Source organism: Pantherophis guttatus, chromosome 5 (genome assembly GCF_059756535.1).
Source record: "Pantherophis guttatus breed Tessera chromosome 5, ASM5975653v1, whole genome shotgun sequence".
NCBI lineage: Eukaryota > Metazoa > Chordata > Lepidosauria > Squamata > Colubridae > Pantherophis > Pantherophis guttatus.
The window spans coordinates 76,986,589-77,012,229 of record NC_142067.1 but is presented as its reverse complement, the minus strand read 5'-3'; the positions used below and the strand labels follow the sequence as shown (position 1 = coordinate 77,012,229).

At 39.9% G+C, this 25,641-nt stretch overlaps 1 protein-coding gene across 5 annotated transcripts in view; it reads right to left on the bottom strand.

The window, feature by feature from the left end:
- The window catches only part of CNKSR2 (connector enhancer of kinase suppressor of Ras 2), a 452,425-nt gene extending 427,039 nt beyond the window's left edge, over positions 1-25,386 (bottom strand). For 2 of the 5 annotated variants that reach the window (XM_060686725.2, XM_087871351.1), the window contains exon 1: positions 24,663-25,369. In XM_060686725.2, coding sequence (XP_060542708.1) covers positions 24,663-24,726 — 64 coding nt within the window. In that variant the 5' untranslated portion in view covers positions 24,727-25,369. Of the gene's footprint in view, positions 1-24,662 lie in introns of all 5 variants that reach the window. The other 3 variants (XM_060686726.2, XM_087871349.1, XM_087871350.1) reach the window with 3 other exon arrangements.
- Between the last annotated feature and the right edge of the window lie 255 nt (positions 25,387-25,641).

Here is a 25,641-nt window from a genome sequence, read left to right as displayed (position 1 = left end):
GTCAGCTCTACACTGAGACCGATAGCTTCAGTGGCACCAAAGCCCATAGTGGTAGAAGGGGAAGCGGATTTATGAATTATGAAGTGAAGCGGATTTTAAATTCTAGGCTCTATAAGGGGAAGTTACAATATTTAATGCAATGGAAAGGATATCCTTTATCAGAGGCCACCTGAGTTAAGAGCATCAATGTAAGAGCAGACAGGCTAGTAAAGAAATCCCATGTTAAGAACCCTCAAAAACCCAAAACATCAACAGATGGGAAGGGGGATGACTGAAAGGAGTTTAATTGCTGTTTGTGATTCATATCTTACAGATACTCTTTTCGACTGTCAACTCTCGAAACGACTCTAGCCAAAGCCATATTTTTCTTGCTTCATTTCTTAATTGCCATACTTATGCGGGGGGAGGGAGACTTAGTGAATGTAGAATGCTTTCCTCCAATGTGCCAGACATAACAATGATAAGGTGCCTGAGAAGCAAGGCCAAATCAGCATGCCTAGCAACGGCAGGAGGGAGTGCTGAGAAGTTCATCACCTGCTTGGTTGACTAACATGACCTGTGACACAAGGGGGGTAAACAGAATCTATTCTTTTAATTATACCAAAAACACGGGACTTATTCAGTGTTGGCTTCACCTTTGACCGGGCTGATATGATGTACCCAATAAACAGGATTTTTGAGGAAGTCAAGGCCTTGGAGTCTTGAATTGGTTGGGAGCATTACTCAGAACCATGACATTATTTTTAGAAAAATTAAAAAAATAATTATAAAATGCCACAAATTAAGATAAGCCATTCTAAACAAAGTAAAGCTAGTAATACATATGAACAATAATTCTAAAACTACTAAATTCATAAAAATACATTTCAAAAGCACATTCCCTCTCTTTTGTGTTCACAGACCAAAGAGAATAATCAACATAGAATCTTTTCTTGTGTAGTGACAGCAATTTGTTACAGAAAAATGATCACTGAGCAAAATGGTCAGTAAGCAAACATTTTGTGACACACATATACTGTACACAGATAGAGGGGGGAGAGAGAGAGAGGGAGGGAGAGAGAGACAGAAAGATGCTGCAAAGATCTCTGGTTGCTGCTATCTCATTTAGATAGATTAGATAGATAGATAGATAGATAGATAGATAGATAGATAGATAGATAGATAGATAGATAGATAGATAGATTGATTACTGTCATTTTCTACTGAGGGCACACTGGCATGCATTAAAAATAAAATTCTGTTGCCTGCTCTCAAAAGTGTACTAATACATAACACACATATTTCCTCCAAGATAGCGGCAACGGAAGAAGCATAGTTATATCACAGGGAGTTAAAAGAAGAGAAAAGTTGCTATTAAACTAAGATAAACTGTAGGAGAGGTGGAGAGGGAACTGTTGTGACTCCGACCTCCGAGCCCATCTTATCGGAGGGAGAAGGCTCCGAAAGTGAAGAAGAGGAGTTGGCCAGGCCTCCCTCTCCAGGACCCTCCTCTCTGGCAATGCCTCAGGTGTCTCCCGAAGGAGAAGAGATTGGCCAGGAGCCAGGTATCGCCGAGCAGTCACAGTCAGACAGTGACTGAGATAAGTCTTGGCTGGATCCATGCTAGCGTCGGAGAGACAAGCGCATGCAGCAGAAAAGGAGGCGTGCCAAAGATTAAGCTGAGTCACTGGACCACACCCCACAGGGGATAAAAGGGGGTGTGGTGGCCATTCAGGCTCTGTGACGGACAAAACTAAACAACTAGCGAGTCGCATTGTATCTCTGAAACTACGTTATCTGCCTGCCTTGGATTTAATATGGACTGGACTTGACAATTCTGTGGCTTTGTGTATTTGTTTTGGTTCTCTGTGAGTAAAGTTCTTGGCAAGCAGCTACTGGGTTGCTGCCAATCCTGTTATCGAAGGAATTTATTGTCTGCAAGTTTTATTTAACTCCTGGCTGACTATTTGTGTGCGTGTGTGAGACGGGGACAGAACAGGAACGATGACTCATAGAATAAATCACAGAGAAAGAAAAAACGTGGAGAAAGGAAAAGGAGAGGAAAGATTGGAGAAATAGGAGGAAAACACCACCATGGGCAATGGTCCACAGTGAACTGGCTGATCTGTCCCCGTCCACACACACACACAAACACAGCCAGCCGAGGGTTAAGGAAACACTTTGGAACGCACCCAGTTTCTTTATCCCCGACTTGGCAGCGATAGACACACCGTCTGCCAAGTGCCTTTATTTTCACAGAAAAACAGACAGATAAAATACTCAGCTTCCAAATGTCCGACAACAATAATTATTTCTCTCCGCAGTTCCGAACGAGGCTTTAGTGACTATCCAAGGTTAGTTTTGTTCGTCACAAGGATCACTGACCACTACCCTCTATTATATAGTCTCTGGGGTGTGGTCCAGTGACTCAGTTCTAATCCCTAGCACGCCTCCTAAGCTGCTGCAATCGTTTATCATGCCTTCGGAGGCGTGCGTCCAGGAATGATGTTTCTTCGTCACTCTGATCCGAGCCACCTGTCTCCCTGCTAATCTCCTCTCCCTCGGCCGGCACCTGAGACAATGCCAGAGGGGAGGGGCCTGGAGAGGGAGGCCTGGCTGACTCCTCTTCCTCATGCTCGGAGCTTTCTTCCTCTGATGGGACAGGCTCAGAGGGTGGGGCCACAACACTGGCCTGCTGAGAGAAGCCCAGCTGCACCTGAGAGGCCTATCCAAGAGACCGGAGGCCCATTGAAGTGAGGTGAGTGGAAAGGCAAAACAAACTGGCAGAGAACAAGCCTGCAAGCCAGTGAGTGAGTGGGGCCAGCTGTGGAGCAGGGAGGAAAATCATCTGTGGAGCAGAGAGGCGAGCCAACTGAGGGCAAAGCAATGACCGGCAGAGAAGAAAAAGGTGAGCCGGTGAGAGAGAGGAGCAGGAAGGAGGAGAAGAGGCTGTAGACAGAAGACAAGAGGCAAGCTTACTGTAGGTGGTCCTGTTTGCTGGGAGAAACAGTGCAAATGGGAGCCACATGGCTGAGGAGCAAAGAGCAGTGGAAGCGCAACTGAAAGGAGAGCCAGAAGCAAGGATCAGCACAGCAAACGCAGAGAGCAGTGAGGAAAGTGATGATAGAGTATCGGTGGAACCGGAGGCTGTCGGTGGTGGTGGAGCATTTCAGCACAGCGGATCAGTAAACCGGTGACTGAGAATGGCAACAGAGCAGTGTGGCAGACCAACAGACCAGGTGGGGGTGGGGGTGGGGGGACGATGCCATGAACTGAGAAAAGCAGGGAGAGCTGAATACCTGGTAGCGGCAGGAGAAAAGCAAGTAGGAAGAGAGGATAAAAAGACAACATAGGACACAAGGCAAAAAAAATCAAAGGCTAGTAGACAATAGTAAGTACCGAACATATAAAGGCAGAGAAGAAAGAGATAAAGTAACCCCACAAGAAGGCAGGGAGGGAAAGGATCATAAGAAGGAAGGGTGGAAAGGGATAAATGTAGAACATTCCAGTACAGGCTAAGAACGAATCTCGCACTTAAGCCCACTCAGCACTGAAAATGTTAAAATTAGACAATTTAAATGATCTAGAACTTTAATTTTTTTTCCCCAAATCATTTTTTTATTTTAAAACAAAAAAAGAAAAATAACATACAAACATCATTAAATCAATCAAGTACAGACAGTACATCGGTCGGTTTGCATTCCTAGTGCCCTCTCTTCATAAATTCTCTTTAAGCCTAAATTACTTAATCTGTTTCTTAATAGTTTTTAACTTCTATATGTATTTGTATTTATTATGGCTGTTCACCGCCCTGAGTCCTTCGGGAGTAGGGCGGTATACAAATATGAAAAATAAATAAATAAAATAAATAAAATAAATAAATAATATCACTACATATCCACAACTTATTCTTATGTAAAATATATCAGTTGTATCATCATTTAAAGTATTTCAGCATTTACTTATATATCACCATTTTTATTATCTAGATAATACAACTTTAAAAAAAAATTCGATTTAAAAACAAACTTTATTCAATATAAAAAGATAAAAATTATACAAAAAGTTCTTAACTCTAAAAATACATTCAAAACTATTTATAAACAAACTAACAAACAGGATTACCTGTCTATAATATATAAATATGCAAATATATACAGTAACCTTTGCTTCTTTTATCTTAATGATGGTGTGTATTTGTTACCTTTGGTTTCCTACTATATTTGACATTACTTTTTTTTCCATTTATTAATCCAATCATACCATCTGTCCCATACTTTGAAATACTGTGAGTCTTCCTTATCATTTAATTTTAAAGTTAATCTATCCATTTCTGCGCATATAAATATCTTTTGGATTATTTGCTGATCTGTTGGCAACTGTTCTGATTTCCAGGATTGAGCTAGGGTTATTCTGGCCGCCCTGATTATATGTAACATAATGTACTTTATTTCCTTTCTACTGCTTTTTTTGAGTATACCTAACAGGAAAATTTCAGATTTTAATTCAATATCTTCTTCCGTTATTTCTATTATCCAGGTTCTAATTTTTATCCAAAATTTCTTAATTTTTGGGCAAAGCCACCAGAGATGATAAAAGGTTCCCTGTATTTGTTTACATTTCCAGCATATCGGGTTGAAATTTACATACATCTTTGCCAATCTTGCCGGGGCTAGATACCATCTGTACCACATTTTATAATGGTTCTCTTTCTATGTTGTTGCTTTTGTGATTCTATAATTATTTTCCCATATCATTTCCCATTCTTCCAATTGTATGTTTCTTCCAATATTCCTAGCCCAAGCTATCATTTGACCTTTAACTATGTTTTCTGCCAAATTGAATTCTAGTAGGTATCTGTAAAACTTTGAGATTATTTTTCCCTCTTTGGTTTCTAATAATTTATCTAACTGGTTAGGTTTTATTTCAACTCCTCCTTCATCATTGTCTTTTTTGTATCTGGTTTGTATTAATAGGTAAGGCCACCAGTCCATTTCTATACCCTGGTCTCTGAGCTCCTGACGTGTTTTTAGTTTTCCATGTACATCCAAAACATCTTTATATCGTATTATTTTTTGGGTGGCTGATATATTAGGATGTATTGCTGCCTCTAATGTAGATATCCAGCCTGGGACTTTCATATAATGTTTATTTTCATTTTTTTTACGTCCAAAACACCATTCCAATCCCCCAATAGGATACAAGTTTTATATCTCCATTGTGTCAACTTTGAGTGTAGTAAGTTATAAAATTTTTCTTGTTGTTGGTTCGGGGCATATACTCCAATTACAAGTGTTTTTTTCTCCTTTTATTAAAAGTTCAATCGCTAAAAATCTTCCTTGATCATCCGCTTCAACTAATTTTGCAATTAAGTCTCTTTTCACATATATAACTATACCATTTTTCTTCTCTGATGCTGCTGCAACATAACGTGTACCTAATCTTGCATTTGTCAAATATTTTTGATCTTGTATCCTAATATGAATCTCTTGTAAACAAATTACTTCATTCTTAAATTGTTTAAGATGGTGAAATATTTTCCTTCTCTTCTGTGGAGAATTCAAACCATTGACATTCCAGGTCAAAAATCTAGTTCCCATCTCTGGGCCTCTGAAGCGTCTGGAGCAATTTCTGATGATCTTGCCTCATTTGACCTTTAGGTCTTATTCCTCCCACAGCTTCTGATTTGGTAGTTTCTTGGGTTGCTATCTGCAGTTGTTGTTGTTGTTGTTGTTGTTGTTGCTGTCTTAATTCTTCCTTATGCTTAGCTGTTGCTGCTCTGGTCTGTCTTTGATCCTTCAGTTCTTCAAATATATCAATTAACTCACATCTTGAACAGCCATCTGAATTTGTAGTGGTTCTTCTTGACCAGTCAAAACTCCCCCCTGAACTACTATCAGTAGCTCTTCTCTCTCTCCTTCCATTACTTCCTTCTTTCTTTTTCCTTCTGGTGATTTGGGTGAAACAGCTTTTAATACATTAATGTAAAAATCTCTTGCTTTCCATATTGTATTAAGCCGATATCTCTCTCCAGAATACGTCACCACTAAACCGGCTGGCACCTCCCATCTGTACTGTAATTGGCGTTTTTTCAACTCATCCCCCAGAAAAGCATACTCTCTTCTAGCTCTCAACATCTTGGGGGGGATTTCTTTCATTGTCATCACCTCCTGGCCTTCAACCTGAAGCTTGTTTTTAAAAGTAGCCTGTAAAATTTCGTTGCGTACTCTCCTTGTAGTAAAATATATTACAATGTCTCTTGGTAAGTGTTTCTGTCTGGCCATCCAAGAGTTAACACGATATGCCTTATCAATCTGCCAGCCCAGCTCCGTTTTCGTCTCCCCCAGCAACTGTGCCAATGCCTCTGACATCATTTCTTTCAAATTCTCTTGTTTATTCTCCTTCACCCCTCTGAATCGTAAAGCAAATTCCATTTCTCTATACTGTAACATCGTTAATCAACTTCAGCTCTCTCAAGTCTGCTGTGAGTCTCTTCCAATTTATTGTCCAAAATTTCCGTAGATTGCTTAATTTCTTCAACTTTATTATCCACCATTTCAATATCACCTGCCAAACATTTAAATGCCAATAATGTATCTTCTCTGATTTGCCGATTCCGAATTAAAATCTCATCTGAAACAGCCTGTATTTTTTCATTAGTTTCATTAATTTTTTCATTAATCACAGTAGCAATTTTATTTTGTGTGGCTTGTAGGGCTTCTTGTATCATCTCAAATGTTAAAGTCTGTGGGTCTGTTGGAGGGGCAGAGGCTTGCAATATAGGAGTATGAGCTGGGGAGCTTCCAGCGCTCCCAGTTCCTTTAATAGGTACAGTCTTTACAGATTTTGAGGCCATTTTCAGTTTAAATTGATCGTTATATTTTAATCAGAAGCCAAAAAGAAAAGTTCATCAAAGTCAAAGAATTTTCCCAATCATAAATTAACGTTTAAAATCCTCCTTCTCTCAACACAACAGTTCTTTCCAGGCAAGAGGCTACTAGTGAAATGAAACTTTCTGTAACTTTTACTTTCTCCACCCTTCCCTTTCAAGCTTCAATCGCCATTTTGTTGCAAATTGCTAACTTGTTACTTCCGAAGGAGGCTATAAACAGTGGAGTTAAGTGTAAATACTTGCAGTCTGACTTCTCCTGGCTTGTTCTGCCTGCAGCAATTAAAGATGTTAAGAATCCCCTCACTTGTTATCAGCAAAGATGGTCGCAGCTTCTAGCTCCGCTAAATAGCGGAGTCTTCCCAGGTCCAGAGCAGATTGACAGACTTCTAGGGAGCCCTTGCCCTTCGCGCCCCCAGATTTCTCTTAGGGCGCTTGGGGGGCTCTACCTCCGCCTGTCGGCTCTTCTCTCTCCCCTTTGCCTGGGGAGAGGGTTTCCAAGTCCCAGACAGCTGTTTTTCGGCTGTTCTGGGGCTTTTACGGTACCGGGGATTGGGCACCCACGGAGGAGCGTCAGCGAAGTCAGCGGAGCCAACCGGAAGGTAAGAAGGGACCTAAACAAAATGTTTTAACAAGAGCAAAATTGCCCAAACCATTCTGGGAGATGATGGACGACTGGGAGTTGAGGGATATTTGGCATGAAAGAAACCCAGAAGAAAAAGATTTTACTTTTTTCTCGGATAGCCACCAATCTTTTTCAAGGATTGATTTTATATTAATTACTAATGATTTATTATCTAGGGTGAAGAACACGAAGATTTGTTCAAGAACATTGACAGATGGCTTCCAGTTGGCGCCGTCGTCATCGCTAGACGGTCTCTTCAAGACCGCCAGCCCCGCCGCCCGTAAAGAGCTGCCTCTACAGCTGAGAGGCGGTTTGAAAAACTCCACGATCTTGAAGAATCGGGAGGAGAGCCAGCAAGACAAGGTAGAGCCCCCTGCAAAGTCCCCAGACTGTCTTTTTTGCTTCTGGGGAGGAAGCAGGGTGAGGCTCCCTTTCCAGCTCACCGTGGCTCCGGACTCCGGGGACAACTCTGCATTTAGCAGAGCCAGACGACGCAACCAACGTAACTAGCAAAAGCCAAGCGAATTACCAAAAAATAAACAGGGTGGAATCTGGACTTGAAATTCAAACTGCAAGTACTTTTATTAGCCCTGTGATGAGCTTAAGAACTGAGAAAGTAAAAGTTTGCTAAAATGGCATCTGGCTTCAGCGATAGGGAAAGCTGAAAGCGAAAGTGGATTTGCCTGAGTGTTTTATACGCTACAAAGTAACTAAAAGTAACAGCACTGGCTAGAAGAAAAGGGAAAAGTTCTTTTTAAAGTGATTTTGATATGTTCCTTCTCCCTTGAGATTTGACTAAAGCTGGGGAAATTTCTGAAAGGATTCTGTGGTGAAAAGGGAGGGAGGACTTCCTTCTTAGAAAGATTCAGTCTGCGTGGTAGAATGGCTTCAAAGCAGACAAAGCCAGCCAAAGCTGCAGGGGGGGGGGTTCCCCCACTCACAAGCCACAAGAGCAGCCCTTAAGTTTGCAGACTCAAAGCCAAGCACAGAAGACTGGTTTTAAAGATTTGAAGGAATTTATTGCTGCGGCTCTGTTGAATCAAAATGAAGTTTTGGACCAGAAATTTGAAAAATCTCAACAGGAAATTAAGGAGGTGGTTCAAGAAAAGTATGACAAGATGAAGTGTGACATACTGACAGTTGTGACTGGCTTGTCAGAAGCAGTTGTTCAGATTGATAAAAAAGTGGAAGAAGTAGAATCTAAAATGAAGGAAGCTGATTATAAAATTTCCAATGTTGATAATAAAACGCAAAGGATTGAAAATGAAGTGACAATGATGCAATTTAGAATCATGGAGTTTGCTGTAAGACTGAGAGGAATAAGAGAACAATAGAGAGGATTTGAGAAGGATTTGTGCTGATGCTCTGGCTGTGATGCTAAAGGTTGACCCTGAGGAGATTTTGTGCAAGATTGACAAGGTCTATAGAGTGAATTCTTGGGTGGCAAGGCAAAGGCAACTGCCTAGAGATGTAGTGATCTACTTTACAGATAGAAGAATAAGAAATGATATTTTACAAAAGTCTTTTGTTTCTACTATTCAAGTGGATGGAAGGGAGATTGGGATCTACAAAGAGCTGCCACCTAAGATGCTAAGAGATAGAAAGGATTTTGGATTTTTGGTGACTGAATTAAAGAAACAACAAATTCCATTTAGATGGGATGCTCCAGTTGGAATAATATTGAGGTATCAAGGAGAGAGATATCGATTAAATACTGTTGAAAAGGCAGAAGAATTTTATTTCAATGTTTTTAAAACTGGTGCTGCATCTCCACGTACATCCTCAGCGTTAGGTATAGTGGAGGGTGAGAAAGAGAAGCAATTTGAACAAGAGCTTGAAGAGCAGCGGAAACAGATGGAGGTGGAGGCAATGGAAACTCAAGAAGCAACAGGGGGATTTTTAGATGCACCGTTGCTGGATCTTCCTCTAGAGGCTATAGGTGGACCACCTAAAAATACAAGAGAAGTGGCAGTGGATCTCGATTTGATGTTGCACAATGCTAAAGACCAGCATATAACTCGAGCAGCTTATAAACAAATTCTAGAGAAACAACAACAGCAGAGGCCTAAGCCACCACAAGATAAGCAGGGAGTCAATGGTAAAGCACAAAAATCCGAAGCTATGGGAGGAGCTAAGCTGAAGACTACTAGCCTGGAACAGAAACTTCAGCAAATGCTCTTAACGCTTCAGGAGACTACAAATGACAATTAAGTTTTTATCTTGGAATGTGAACGGACTGAACTCACCACAGAAAAGAAGGAAGATATTTCATTATTTGAGACAATTTAATAATGATGTTATTTGCTTACAAGAAACTCATATTAGAACACAAGATCAAAAATATTTGATAATTTCTAGATTAGGAGCACAGTTTATAGCTTCAAATTTGGAGAAAAAGAATGGTGTAGCGATTTATATAAATAAAAGACTGCCAGCAAAAATTTTAGAAGCAGATGACTGTGGAAGATATATAGCAATTGAACTCTCTACAGACAATGGTCCAATTTTGGTGATTGGAATTTATGCGCCTACTCAGCAACAAGAAAGTTTTTATAAAATATTGTATTCTAAAATATTACAGTGGGACTTCAGATCTATTTTACTTATGGGAGATTGGAATGGAGTAATAGATCCCAAAAAAGATAAAAAGAGTTTGGCAAAGTCATGTGTTAAATTACCACAGATCTTTTTTGATATGAAAGAAGATTTGGAATTGAAAGATATATGGAGAATGCATAACCCAAAAGAATTGGACTTTACTTTTTTTTCAGATAGACATAGATCCTTCTCTAGGATTGATTTTATTCTACTTACGGCTGATTTATTTTTAAAAACAAAGAAAACAAAGATATTTCCGAGGACTTTAACTGACCATAGCCCGGTATGGATAGAAATAGAAATGGGAAAGAATGAGAGAAGATCATGGAGAGTAAATGAAAACTTGTTTAGATATGAAAAGAATGTAAATGAACTTAAAAAACAAATGAAGGAATTTTTTGAAATGAACTTGAATAAGGGTACCCCTATTGAAATTGTTTGGGATGCCAGTAAGGCGTATATGCGGGGGGTACTGATTTATATGAACTCTAAACATAAGTCAAATAAACAAAGAAAAAGATTAGAATTGGAAGGAGAGATAAAGAAAAAAGAACAGATGCTTATAAAAAATCCAACAGATGAAATATTACAAGGAATTATAAAACTTTTGAAAGACCAATTTCAAATGCTTACAGCGGAACAAGCAGCAACTAATTTACAATTTGCGAAACATAATACATTTTGCAACGCTAATAAGCCGGGCAGGTGGTTAGCTTACACACTGAGGAAACAACAGAGTACTCAGACTATTGGTAGTATTGAGTATGGAGGGAAGGAAGTTTTTCAACAAAGACTAATTAAAGAAGCCTTCTTGGATTATTATACTAAATTGTATGCCAAAGATGATATACAGAATGAACTTATAAATAAATATCTAGATGAAAGGAGAGTTATGAAAATTTCTAGCGATCAAAAGAAAAGAACGAGTTTACCAATAACAGCTGAGGAGATTATTGCTGATATTAAACAACTCAAAACAGCTAAAGCTCCAGGAACGGATGGCTTAACTGCAGTGTATTATAAAACTTTACTAGTAGAAATGATTGAATATCTTAAAGACTTATTTTGTAGCATACAACAAGGGGGTAAAATACCCCCTTCATGGAAAGCAGCTTTTGTTTCTTTGATACCGAAAGAGGAAGCAGGTTCTACAAAACCGGAGAATTTTAGACCAATCTCTCTCCTGAATACGGATTATAAAATTTTTGCAAAAGTATTAGCCAACAGATTAATGCCAGTTATTCAAGAGGTGATTCATCATGATCAAGCAAGATTTATAGAAGGCAGTTACATGAAGAACAATGTGAGGCAAATTATAGATTTATTGGAATATCTTGAGAAGAATAAACAGACCTCTGCAGTGCTGGTGTTTCTGGATGCAGAGAAGGCCTTTGATCGAGTGAACTGGAACTTTCTATTAAAGACTTTAAGAAAGATGGACTTTGGGGAGCAGTTTGTGCGGGCGGTTTCAGCAATTTATCAAGAGCAAACGGCACAAATTATCATTAATGGAAGCTTAACTACAAATTTCAGTATAGAAAAAGGCACAAGACAAGGTTGTCTGTTATCCCCGTTGTTGTTTATTCTAACTCTAGAAGTCTTGTTGAATACAATACGGGACTCTAGTTCTTTGAATGGAATAGTTATAAGGCAAGAGGACTACAGAACAAGGGCATTTGCAGATGATTTGGTTGTTACCCTAACACGGCCGATGGAATCAATAATTCAGATGAAAGACATTATAGAAGAATATGGTATGGTATCAGGATTTAGACTGAATCAGAAAAAAACCAAGATGACAATTAAAAACATGACAGTTGATCAAAAGAAAGAACTTGAAAGGAAGGCAGGCTTTGAAATAGTATCAAAGGTGAAATATCTAGGAGTTCAAGTTGCAGATTCAAATATAAAACTGTTCCAAGACAATTATGAGGTGTTGTGGCGAAAGGTACAAAAGGATATGGACACTTGGAAAAAACTGCAGCTGTCTTTACTTGGAAGAATAGCAGCAGTTAAAATGAATGTTCTACCTAGATTTTTATTTTTGTTTCAAATGATTCCGGTGCTTAAAAGTGATAAACAGTTGATGGAATGGCAAAAAGGAGTGAATAAGTTTGTTTGGAATGAGAAAAAGCCAAGAGTGAAATTGAAAATTGTGCAAGATGTTCGTGAAAGGGATGGTCTTAAACTTCCAAACCTGTGACTGTACTATGAAGCAGCAGCGTTGTCACTGCATTATTTTATTTACCAGCTGAGCTTATCATTTCTGGACTATCAGACTTTCCGTACCTTGCCAAGAATTGTTATCAAAAGCTACTACGCATGTCCATCCACCCACATTCCTTCACACACTTCTTTCCTTTGTTCTCTTGCCAGAGGTCCAGCTGGACCGGCAGGAGACCTCACTTGCCAAAATGTAACAATTACTTTTCTTAGTTAGTGAGGTGTTTTATTTTCTTTATAACAAATAAATGAGTTTTATTAGAGAACTTTTCTTCGCGTTTCTTTTCAGAATATTGCAACTTGGAGGAGCCACGATCCATCCTCTAATTAAATCAGGGTGATTTGTCCCAGAGCCAAATATGGGATTAATCAATGCCCTGACATCTGGTAGCAGAGGATGGTTAATTTTTGTAACAGCATCTTTCCATTCATAATTCAAAGAGTTAATAATGATGCTGATCATTTGAATATCTTCAATGTTATGGCCTCTTTCTCTCAATTCTGTTCTCAGACCTTTCAGTTTGGTCAAATGTCCTCCAATTTGTTCACCAGGTTTCAATCTCGAACCGTGGAGTTCAGACATGAGTAAACATGAAGATTCAATTGAGACAGGCCTGTAGCAATTTTCCAATTCAGCCCAAATTTGTCGGGCTGTTGTGTTTGGTGGAAAAGTGACCTGCAGTTCAGTTTCCATGGACATCAATAATGTTGTGCGAGCCCTTATCTCTAAATCTCTTGTTGCATAAGTCCAAGGTTGTGCAGGAGGGTTAAAAACCATACAGTGAGTGCCTTCTCTAAGAAGCAATAGTGTAATCTCACTGACCCAGGCTTTGTAATTGTGTCCTGACATTTTTAGTTTTGACTCACCAGTTAGTGGAGAGACAGAAAATGCCTGGTAAGGAGCCTGCGTTTGATATGCTGGCTGTGCTGGCAGAAATGCCTGTGGTACTTGCTGTGCTTGTTGTGGACCTAAAAATGGTCTTGGTTGTGCCATTGGAGGTGGGCCAGGAGCTGGCCCTATTTGCATTTGTGGCTGTGGCACATATGCAGGCATATGGTGAGAGGGGCCCTCCAAAGGATCGCGCTGATGGGAGCTGCGGCCTGAGGAGGCTGAGGAAGGGCCCTTGCGCTTATGCTTATCCGCCATATCAATAGCGCAAAAAAAGGCAATTCAAAATGGCCACCGCGGTAGAAAAGCACTCCAATTAATGGCAAATGCACTCAGTGTTTAATTTGCGCCCCAAGCTCGATCTGGTGGAAAACGCCACTCCTGAGACTCCAGAGGCACCCTGGGGGAGGCTCAACGATCGCTCGCTCAAGGCTATTATGCAAACGGCGAGCAAAGGCTCCAGCCGATGAAGCGAGCTGCTAGGCGACAGCCATTAAAATGCAGCGCGGGATTTCTGAAGTGATCGGAAGGCTGATAAAGGCCAAAATCCTTGCTGATGAAGGAACTGTCAGCCAACAGTTCCAAGCCGGCTCCCCGGCTAGCGTTGGGAGCAGAAAGCCTCAAATTAGAAAAAAACCAGCTAAGTTCAATGGAAAAAGCAATCAAATTAGGAAGAAAAAACTCAGTTAGTACTGGCTAAACTGGAAGACACGTCTATCCAGCATAGACCGAGTCAAAACACTGGGGCAGGACTTCCGGTTTGCTTCTTGCCGCCGCTAGACGATCCCTTGGGATCGCCGCCCCATTGCCTGTAAAGAGCCGCCTTTACATCAGAAAGGCGGCTCGAAAAAACTCCATTTCCATGTGGAAATGGAGATAGAGCCGGCGGGGGCAGGTAGAGCTCTCTGCATAGCCCCAAAAGTTTTTTTTTTACTTTTGGGGATGAAGCAGATGACGCTCCCTATTTCCCTTGCCGCTGCTCCGGTCTTTGGGAGACCTCTCCTTATGCAGAGCTAGGCGACAAGATCAAGCCTACAAAAATTAACAGAACAATCAAAAAGGATATGAGCTGGACCTGTGACCCTGAATCGCAAGTATTTTACTTATTTTACAATAGTTATTGAAGAAGGAAAAGGAAAAGGAAAAAAAGAATCTTTAAAAATGGCGACTGCCAAGGCTTGAGAAGGGGCTGAAAGGGAGAGTCCTTCCGTTTCCTATTGAGATACAAAGTAGCGGAATAAATACTTTTGGCTACACTTGAAAATAAAGCTCTACTTTTGTGTTTTTCTCTTCCTGGAGATCTGATATTGATCTTGGTTGGAAAGAAGTTTTTTTTTTTCTTTTGCCTCTCTTTTCTTTTTTTTAAAATAGTTTGTCTGTGTGGAAATATGGCATTAAAGCTTGCAAAGCCGGACAAACAAGCAGTGGGGGGGGGATTCCCCCATTAATAAATTACGTGAACAAGTTTTAAAGCTCCAGTCTCAGAAAACTGATTTTAATATAATTGAATTTCTTTTGGAGGAGATTGTAAGAAGGGATGAGATTGTGAATCAGAACTTTGAAAAATTTAAGCAGGAAATTAAAGAATTAGTGCAATTAAAGTTTGATACTCTGGATCGAAAGATTATAAAAATGGCTAATGGCTTTGCAGAATTTATGATCAAGTTGGATGAAAATACTAACTTATTAGAGTCTAAAGTGGAAGAAATTGAGGACAATTTGGACAATAGAATACAAAAAATTGAAAATGATTTGACAAACATTCAAGACAATAGCTCAGAAGAAAAACCTAAAATGGAGGCTGAACAAAAGACTTGTAATGCAGAAAATACAAGTCTGAAAGAGAAGTTTTAATGATGCAATATAATTTTACTGAATATGCGATTAGACTGAGAGGTTTGCAGGAAAATAACAGAGATGATTTAAGGAAAATATCTTCTGAAATTCTGGCTGGGATTTTAAAGGTTCAACCTGAGGAAGTGTTTTGTAGGATTGACAGAGTTTATAGAATAAACTCCTGGATTGCAAAGCAAAGGCAATTGCCTAGAGATGTGGTGATTTATTTTACAGATAAAGAAATTAGGAATAATATTGTGCAAAATTCCTTCAATTCTACCTTGCAATTGTATGGAAGAAAGATTTGGATCTACAAAGAGCTCCCGTCCAAGATGTTAACGGAAAGGAAGAAATTTGGTTTTCTGGTGACTGAGTTAAAAAAAAGAAATATTCCATTTAGGTGGGATGCCCCAGTTGGTATAATATTGAGATATCAAGGAGAAAGATACCAACTAAATACTGTTGAAAAAGCGGAAGAATTTTATCAAAAAATTTTGAAAATGAACTTAACATCTTTAGGCACAATACAGGATAAGCAGAAGGAGTTGGAAATAAAGGGAAAACATCGAATTACAGAGGTTGCGGTAGACAAATTGCCTTTGGATTCTTTAGATACCCCAGCTGGATTATCTACAAATATGAGAGAAGTGGCATCTGACTCTAACGTGATGATTCATCAAGTCAAAGACAAGTATGGAAACCAATTAGCTGATATACAATTGGCAAAAAAGAAATATGAGATACAAAAACAAAACCAACAAGATCAAGTTATAAAGCAGAATGAAAACCGATCAGTTGATATACAACTTGTAGAAAGGAAACCAGGATGGAAATTAAACCCACAAAAAGAAAAGAAAAAAAGAAATAGGTCTCATAAAAATAGAAATTTCTAAATTAAGCAACAGTGAAGCCAGTGATTTTAAAATAATGAATGAATATGTGAAAAGATAGTGGAGGCGAAGTATTGGTTAATATTATCCTGAGGACAGTGACAGACCTCTGCAATGCCGTAATTTTGGGATGTGAAAAGAGCCTTAAATTGTTGGATTTGAATTATCTACTTTGGATTTCTTTCTTTTATCGATAAATATATTATAACTATCCTGAGCTACAAGGCAAGAGAGCTACGTTGGGGCATGCAGAAGATCTGGTTGTTACCCACTAGGATGATGGGAATTAATAATCCTGATGAAAGCCACAATTACAACTATATGGAATATAATCATAATGTCACTCGGGTGGTTGTTTTTACTTTTATATATATATGAGGATATTCATTACTGATGGGGGCAGATGATGACTGAAGATTTTGAACAAACTGTTGCACCAGGATGCTATGTTACCCTATTATGGATGATGGACTCAACAATCCAGTGGAAAGACATCAAAGAAGATATTATATGGATTATAAATTTAAAGTCATTGTCTTTTTTTTATATATAACGGAACATATTATATATATATATATATATATATATATATATATATATATATATATATATATATATATATATATATATATTAGCAGAGTGGGCAGTGGATTAAAGATATTAAGAATTGTTGTGCATGGCAATTTTGTAGGAAAGTGGGTGGAAATAGGTTAGTTTACTGATTGATTAGTTTAAGAAAAGGGATGTTTAAGTGATATATTTAGGGGAGTGGAGGAAATGGATAGAGTTGAATAAATGTTAAATTAGGATTTATGGGGAAGGCTGCTTTGAAATGTTATATTAATATATACAAAAGATTAAATGTTAAAGTAGGATTTATTATATAGTTTTAAAGTGGAAGGTTGTTTTGAAATGTTGTAATAATATACAGATATAAGTTTGGGGGAGGAGAAAAAGGGCAGATTATTGCTAAATTGGGAGTTATAATAATATTATGCTAAATTAGAAGTTATCATATAATGTTATAGTAGAATGCTTTTTTAGAAATGTATGGTAAAAGGGGGAAGTAACAATATTAATAATATTTTTAGTAAGTAAGGGTCAGTATTTAGAGGAGGGAGTAAGGGGATGGTAAAATATTATGTAATCTGTTATGAATTAGGTTTTTGTTGTGAAGAAGTCACGGGGGGGATGGGTGGTGAGGGGGGGTTAGGGAGGAGGGGGGAGAAAAAAGGGGGAAAAATTTGTATTTGAAAACTTTTTCAATAAAAAAAAACACTGGGGCAGGAGGGCGGAGTTATGCAAATTCACCAGACTCGGTCCATGCTGCATAGAGAGAGTCTTCCCCAGACTGACTGCCTTTCTTCCCTTCGGAGAACTTCAGGGACTACTAGATGCAATCTCCGAGAACTAGACACAACTGAACAGAAGAAAAATAATATATAGTAGCCAAGAAAAATCATAACTCTCAATATAACCAGGAAATGGGACCTTTAACTCACAGGGCCTCAAGCCTGGACATGTAACCAGGTCTTCAAGGTCTTACGAAAGGCCAACATGATTATGCCCATACTGATCTCTGGAAAGAGAACGTTGCAGAGGGCATACATATTTCTCTGCCATATGCCTCCAAGTACCCTTCAGCCAAAATTCCCTGGACTGTAGCATGCCCAACCTGCTCGACTAAATTGGACAGGTAGAAATGTGGGAGAAGATAATATTAAAATTTTGTGTAGAAAATATAATCACTTTTAAGAGGATGAAATGGACTATTATGCAATCAAAAGATACAGTAGGGAAATAATTCCAGAATTTAATTGTGAGAAAAAAAGAAATTGGACATTTCTTGAATTCCAACAGAAATGCTTCAACCAAAATTAAAACAGAGACGATGACAGAAAAATGTGTAACAATAAAAAACATTGGTTCCCTCTACTGCTTTGAAATTAAGTTGGAAAGCAATATAAAAATAAAATCCAGTAAATTTCTTAAAAACTCAAACAATAAGATTGATTTAAAAAACTTGTTTTCCTGGAAAGAAAACTTTCAGGAAATTGGAAAACAAATTTCAATACAAAATTACTTAAGAACCTGCAAAGACAAATGGCAATTTAAAACTGGTTCTCTGCTTCCATTTTCCATCTGTTTAGTGATCAGTTAATGATCGAAAATTCACTCGTGTCTCAGTATATTTTACAATTTTGAGCTTCTTCAAAATCTCTCAAATATACAAATCCAGACATAATGGCAAACCACAATTAGTACAAAGGGAACCACATGTAGTACAAAATGTGGTTCACAAATCAATTTCAATGTTTATATGAAATAAAATTCATTTTGGCTCTAAAGATCATGTTTTAGCATTATTTCATTTACTGACACATTTCAGAAATCTTTGTAACATTAAAAAAAATTATTTGCAGTTCTAGTAAAATATAAACCTAAAATCTGCTTTTATGAATTTCAAAACATAACTAAAAAACATTTAGCTATTAATCAAGATTTTCTAATTGCTTCATGTGAAATATGTATGGCAATTATAGTGTACGTTTTTCGTGAACTCAGTACTGAAGAACATAAGATCAGAATATTAAGATGAACAGTATATCTAACTAGTATCATTATATTTATGAATACTGCTCAATATAGTTGACATTTTCATAATTAGACTGTTTGGGATACAAATTTTGGTGACTATACTTCCTTTCTGCAGCTTCCATGTCACATAATAGAATAAAGAAAAATTAATCTTCTTTCCTGGTACAAATCTGGGTCATAGTGGCTAATGAAAACCAAATTGGACATAGCAGGCTAGTTTGATTAGTGAAAACGCTGGAGGTTAAACTCATACACACACTAAGAAATGCAGTTATATACTTTATATATAAGATGTAATCAATAGTTAATAGGAGCTTGCAATGCAAAACAAACTTTTCTGAAGGTTTCAGGGAGCAGGAATTAATACAGGAGTTAAAAAAAATTCAGGACTTTATTAGTACTAGATGATTTACAGCAGAAAAACAAGGATGCTCTTGTTTGAAGTGAAACAATTGAAATGTTTTCCTACTTATTTAGATAAAGCTATTAGATCACTGAGATTAGATACACATATGAACTAATATTTGCCAATTCTTAAAGTACAGAAAGCATTGAATACATTAGATAGATAAACCTATCCTCAAAATCATTAATCTGTACTTAGATCCGTTCCGGGATTTTCTTTATATGAAAGATTGTCAAGCTGTAACTTGAATGTATCTTCAGTTTGTTGAATGATGAATCTGATTATTCTTAATATATACTATGAACTAAACAGATTCAGTTTATTTGATTTTAGAGGGACTTTCCATTAATTCCAGGACTATTAACCACACGATTTCTGTGCCAATCAATTTTAACTTTATCTAAAGGTATAACTTTACAACAGCTTTGTCCTTCCTGGAGAGATGATTTCAAAAGGCAGCGATTCAAAATCTTGGTTCAGAATTTTAGTTTCTCATGCTATCTAATGTATACATAAAGCCATGTCATTTCGTCCAGTAACTATGGTGGTGCTGGGGTTAGGTTGAAGTTTATCAAACAAACATGAGAGTTTTAATAGTATATAAATAACTTAAAATACTAACTAAGCTGTGCTTAAAATGTTTTCTGCACACAGTCTTTACTAGAAACCAAGCTGTTTCATTTTGTGTAATGAAACTTGATGTTCTGAAAACGAATTAATTTAGTTATGTAAAAAGTGTTTAAGATTACCCATTTCAACCTAATGAATATTACACAACCGAAGAGTCAAGAAATTACAAAAATGTATAGCATGAGAGAATAATTGTCCAATATCAATGGTATATCCAGACTTAGATTTGAAGCCAACAATAACATTTCTAATGAATAGGTTTACAGGATGGAAACACTTTCATTCATTCTTTCATTATATCCAGCCAAATGATTTACTAAAACAGAAACTAGAATAGTTTAGTAGAATAAGATTTATTGTCAGGGAAATACTCTTCACTGAAATGTTTCAGAAAGGAAACTTTAGTTACAATGCCATTCACCTGGAATAAGTCCAAAATTCACTATGGGAGTGAAGCATTGCTACTAGGAAGAAAACATTGTTATTACTGTCAAACAATGTAAAACTTACAGCAGAGACTTAAAAAATTAGAACTCTTGCATTCTATAAGAAAATGCATAGGAAACATGGCATAAATTTCATTTATTCTTTCTCTACAGATTCATACAAGAGAAATTCAGCTTACCGTATTTTTTGGTGTGTAAGACGCACTTCCCCCCCCCCAAAAAAGTGGGTGGAAATATCTGTGTGTCTTATACAGTGAATGTTGCTGAAGCCCTGCCCACCCACTGGCCCCCACCCTTTGGTCTCTGCCTCCCAGCAATTTGCCTTCTTGCAACAAACAGCAAACAGCCTGGTCAGCCCTCAGCACAGCCCAATTTAGCAAGAGCAGCTGATTGGTGGTTGGATCTGCCTCCCGGAAAACCACCTATCAGCTGTTCCAGGCTGTGGGGATCGCCACCGCCCATCACCACCTATCACTGCTGCCACCTATCCGTGGGGCCAGCCTGGAGCTAGCAAGGGGCCACACCATCCCACCCCCTGGGCGCACGCACAGTAGGCAGTGAGCACGCAGAGCCCGGCATCCCTGAGGACCATCTAGCCCTGCATTCTGAGCATATCCATTTCACCCAGGATACCAGCCACAGCATGCTCACCACTTCCTGTGCACACACCCAGGGGGCTGGGCTGAGGTGGCAGGGCAGCCTCTCGATGGCTCCAGGCCAGCCCTGGGAGTCAGATCAAAGGCTAACTGCATTCCAGTCCAAATGGATACCACCAAGTTATAGATCAGTGCTGCACCCACACCAGTGGCACCATGCCCTGCTCGCTGGCTTGGTCTTGCAGCCCGCAAGGCTTCCCTTTCACCAGGACTGCCCCCCCCCCAACGTGGGAAAGCCACAGCTGCCACCACCACAGCCAATCTCTCCCTCTCCCTCACCCTCATACCTGCTTGAGCATGGAGGAAAGAAGGAGATGGGAATGAGAAGCAGGGAAGGGAGGGAGGGTGGGAGGAAGGAAGGAAGGAAGATGGGAATGAGAGGGAGGGAAGGAAGGAAGGAAGATGAGGATGAGAGGGTGGGAAGGAAGGAAGGAAGGAAGGAAGGAAGGAAGGAAGGAAGGAAGGAAGGAAGGAAGGAAGGAAGGAAGGAAGATTATGACAGTAGTGAGGGAGGGAGGGTCTGAGAGAAGCCCTGCTTTAGCACTTGGCCACCAGCAGCCATACTGCCCTTTCATCATCCCCTTGCCCCCTCCTCTCCTGGTGGTCTCCCATCCTATAGCTGAGGATGCTTTGGTTACAAAGGTGGGTCTTCTCACAAGGAGAGGGAGTGTGCCTCTGATCCACACATTTTGCCCTCCTTCACACACCTGGGCAAGGAGAGCAAGCACAGCAGCAGTAGCCTCAAGGAGGAGTTAAGTGCAGATGGGCACCCCATCAGGAAAGCAGGGCTGGACTGTGGGATCACAGTGTCCTGGAAGCTGAAGGGCAAGGTTGGGCACTTGCCCCCACTGCCCAGGGCTCTGGGCAGCACACTGCCATCAGAGGGGTCCTTCATGTGGCCTGAGAGGGACAGCAAGGCTCCTCCGGTGGACAAGAGTTTGGCACTCACCTTGGTCTCACCTTCCTCCACTGGAGACAATGGATCCCCCCAGCCCTACCCAGCCACTACAGGCGCGCACACACACACACACACACACACACACACACACCCCCGATGCGAGCAATATTGAGCTGGCCATGCCTACCCCAGCCATGCCCACCCAATCAGCTGTGACCACCCAGCCACAGCCACATCCCCCACCCCACAGAGGTCAACCACAACCCTGATGTTGCCCTCAATGAAATTGAGTTTGACACGCCTGCATTAAAGGCTCATACTGATCTATTTTAGGCACCTATCAAATACTAAGTGGCCTTCCTCACTATTCCCTATCATTTTTTTTATTTCATTCTAGATTTAATTTTTTAATTTTATTCTAGTCTAAAATGCTTTCGCATTTTGTGAAGCTTCACAGTACCTTGCATCTACTTTGGAGGCATAATTTAATATTCAGCAATACATTTCATAACCAAATATTGGTTTCCAATCCTTCCCTTTACTATAAAACAGAAGCACCTTGTTATGAAGCACATAAGATGGAACTGACCTTAACCACACATAAATCAATATAATAAATATTAAAGTTTAAAGCTTTTACAAAACATTTGAAAAATGAAAGCAGTTTTAAAAATGAAAAATGGAATCATGAAATGAAAAAATGTTTTAAAAAGTTAAACCCTCATTATATTCAACCAGATGCCTTTTTAGGTATAATTATGAATGGCTTATTTTTGGCACTTACCAAAATTATGTTAACCCAAACATCCAATTCAAAAGTATAAATTAAATTGCCTTTCTTTGTTGCATCTTGAGTAGGCTAAATATACGCAAATCTTATAGGATTTTTCTCCCTCCCTCCCTCCTTCTCTCTCTCTCCAAGTATATAAATATGTATGTGTATGTGTATGTGTATATGTATGTGTGTGTATATATATATATAAATATATATATATATATAAAATCTTTTGATGTAGTTAAGCTTGCTTCAGCTAGCTTTTAATGATGAATATTGTTTTAGAAATTAAATGACATGATTTGAATGGTATTTTCTATGAAAATTTAATATTTTATATTAATTTTATATTTTATTCAAAAGGTATTAAATCCTACTGATATTCTGAAATCACTGGTCACAAAAGCAAGTATTAGAAAGAATAAAAAAAAGCAAATGCCAAAAAAAAAGCAAATGCATCATTCTCCATAGCTACTATGTTAGTCACTTCCACAGTTTCCAATCAGGCCAAGTCTACGCAGTTTTCTTGTTTGGAAGTTTGCCACTGCCTTCTTCCTAGGGCTGACAAAAAGTGACTCTTTCAGTCATCCAACTGGTTTCATGGCTAAGGTAGGACTACAACCCAATGGTTTCCAAGTTTCTAGCCTAGTGCCTTGAGCCACTAATTTAATATTTGCTACTATGGTTACAAAGCAGCCAGATACAATTTAGCAGTATTTAATGTTGCCTACAATTAACCATGAACAAATATACATTTCAGCTGTTTCATTGAAGTGGTAAGAAATGGAATCACTTTCCTAATTTCATGTCAAATAAAGCAAAATATTTGGGCTAATTAGCTATGCAATTACTACCCTCATTAATAAGGGTTGCAATGGCCTGGGATCAATGCTTCAGTTATTAAAAGGCCATGCTGGTTGCAATTGGTGGAACAGTTTCTGGTTGATGTAATAAAACAGAAAAAAATGGAATTAGTGGAAAAGTTTTAGAGATTCAAAATAAAGAAAGCTGACTGATATAGATGTTAAAAGAAAGATTATGCCACTATTGGAAGTGGAGGAATGTCAGCTGGGATAAAAGTTAAAACAGGACAGTTGCTGAAAGTGAGTCACAGTGAGTCAGTTGTTGCTTCACAAGTAGAGTGAAATGACAGTCTGGCTTCTTTTCAAGCTACAAGTGCATCAACAGAATGACTGACTGCAAAGGAAAACAAGTGGTATATTCAACAGTAGCAAAGTAAATTGTTCCATGTAAGGTTCTAATGGATGCCATACAGATTATGCAGAATATTCCATGAGTTCATAGGAACATACCTAGAGAAATTAATCCCACACAGCACTTCTTTATGTTAACACTAAGCACCTGCCTCCAAAATCTGTGATGCCACTAAACTTCCAATCCAACGCTGTCCCCACAATATTCAAGAACATTGTTTTTTGGTTGTCACAACCATGTTGATAGTCGTTTCGGCTTCTTGCTAGGTCATGCACTGGATTCACTGTTCCCCTACAGGAACAGTGCCATTGGAATGCTGCCATTTCAGCCCCTTTCCTCAAGAGGCACTGCTGTGTCCTGGTACCAGGTTTCTATTATCTCCCAAGTCCGCCTCCTCCTCCTCCATCCCACCTAAAGAATTATTTTATCGTTGTGCAATGTGGTTCTGCCTATTGGCTTTAGGGATTGGTCGTTCTCCCATTGCTTACATCGCCCCATCAACTGTAAGACCCCTTACAAATATTCCCACAATTATTTCTTCCCTGTCTTTAGAACGCAACACTGCATTCTTTTTCATCCCCATTATTTCCGAACAGTTTTTGCAGGATTCGACTATGCCTTCGTGAAAAGTTTTAATAATCCAGCCAATTTAACTGCTAGATCACTGCCTAACAAGGCGCGGCAACGGCAGAGAATTGCTGAGTGGGGGAGTCCCATATTGTGTTCTCGAGTAAAATAAGAGACATAAGAAAAAGTGCAGAAAGGAAATCTTAAAATGTTGGGAGGGCTCCGCTCAGTTTCCTGCGACGTGCCTGTCTATCTGTCGTGGGCGCCCAAAGAAAGGGGGGGGGGCGGCTAACTAAGCAAAATCGAATGCAATGCACTTCGCCCAGAGCAGAGCGCTCTCCTGCACTCTGCCTTCTGCTTATAATCTAACGCCGAGAAAACCCACGAGGACTTGCTCCGCACACTACCGAATGATAACAAACACGTAACAGGTATGGCGAGAAAAAATAATTAGAAGCCAAAGACTAGTAGCAGGGAAACGATAACCACAAGCCACCCTCTCGGCAACAGGCGAAACCCCGCCGTCTAGGCTCTCTCTTTACCTTTCATCCAATCCACCACTTGATTCGGCGTCCATTTACTGACAGGTTCCATAATGAGCGCCATAGGGGGAGGGGGGACTACGAGAAGGGCGATGGAAGCAAGCAGAGTCCGGTGGGCTCGAAGGGTGGTGGGCGTTGAATTCAGTTTCCAGTGTTTACAAGACTTCGTCGCGTTTGTGAAATGCGCCTCGAAACAGCCTTCTTCTCCAGGCTCCTCTGCCTGCCTCCGTGGGCGCGCGGTGCGCGTGGATGAGTGTGTGCCTCTGGAGCTTTCCGTTCCTGTTGGTGCTTCAGCGGGAGCCGGAGAAAGCGGCTGCTGCACGCTCCGCCGCCTACAGCCTGCCGCGCCCCCACCCGCGACCTGCAGAGCCAGGATGCTGGAAATGGGTCCTGGCGCTGCTCCGACCGAGGCTGTGGGAGCTGAAGGCTCACGAGGTTTAACCACCCCGCGGCGCAGCCCGCAGCTCGCGTCCGGCTTCCTTCGCGCCTTTTTCTCCCTGCAATGAGCGACCCCCCGAGGCTATTCCCTAGTCAGCTTTCCCTCCGGAGCTGCACGCTTGTCGCACGTTCTCTGCTCCCCTCCCCCTCCACAGCGCCCACCTTTCCCCCACTGGCGGAAATGACGAGGATTGGAGCCGAAAATATCTGAAGCCAAGCGGCCCCTCTTGTGCTCTTTGGGGAGCGGGTCGCCCGTGTGATTTGCGAGCGGCAGCCTTTCAAAGGAAGAGAGGCATGACTAGAAAAGCGCCCCTCTCCCGTCGCCGCGTGGAGAAAGCAGTCGGCGAGAGAGGGGCGCTTTTCTAACCATGCCTCTCTTCCTTTGAAAGGCTGCCGCTCCCCAAGGAGCACAAGCTCCCTGCCGTATTTGAGTGGTGGGGAGGGAAAAAGATCCCCCGACTGAGCGAAAGCTTCTGATCAAAAACTGTTCAGAAGCTGTGGCGATAGGTTCAGCACCTGTTTCGTTACATTTGACGGAGCG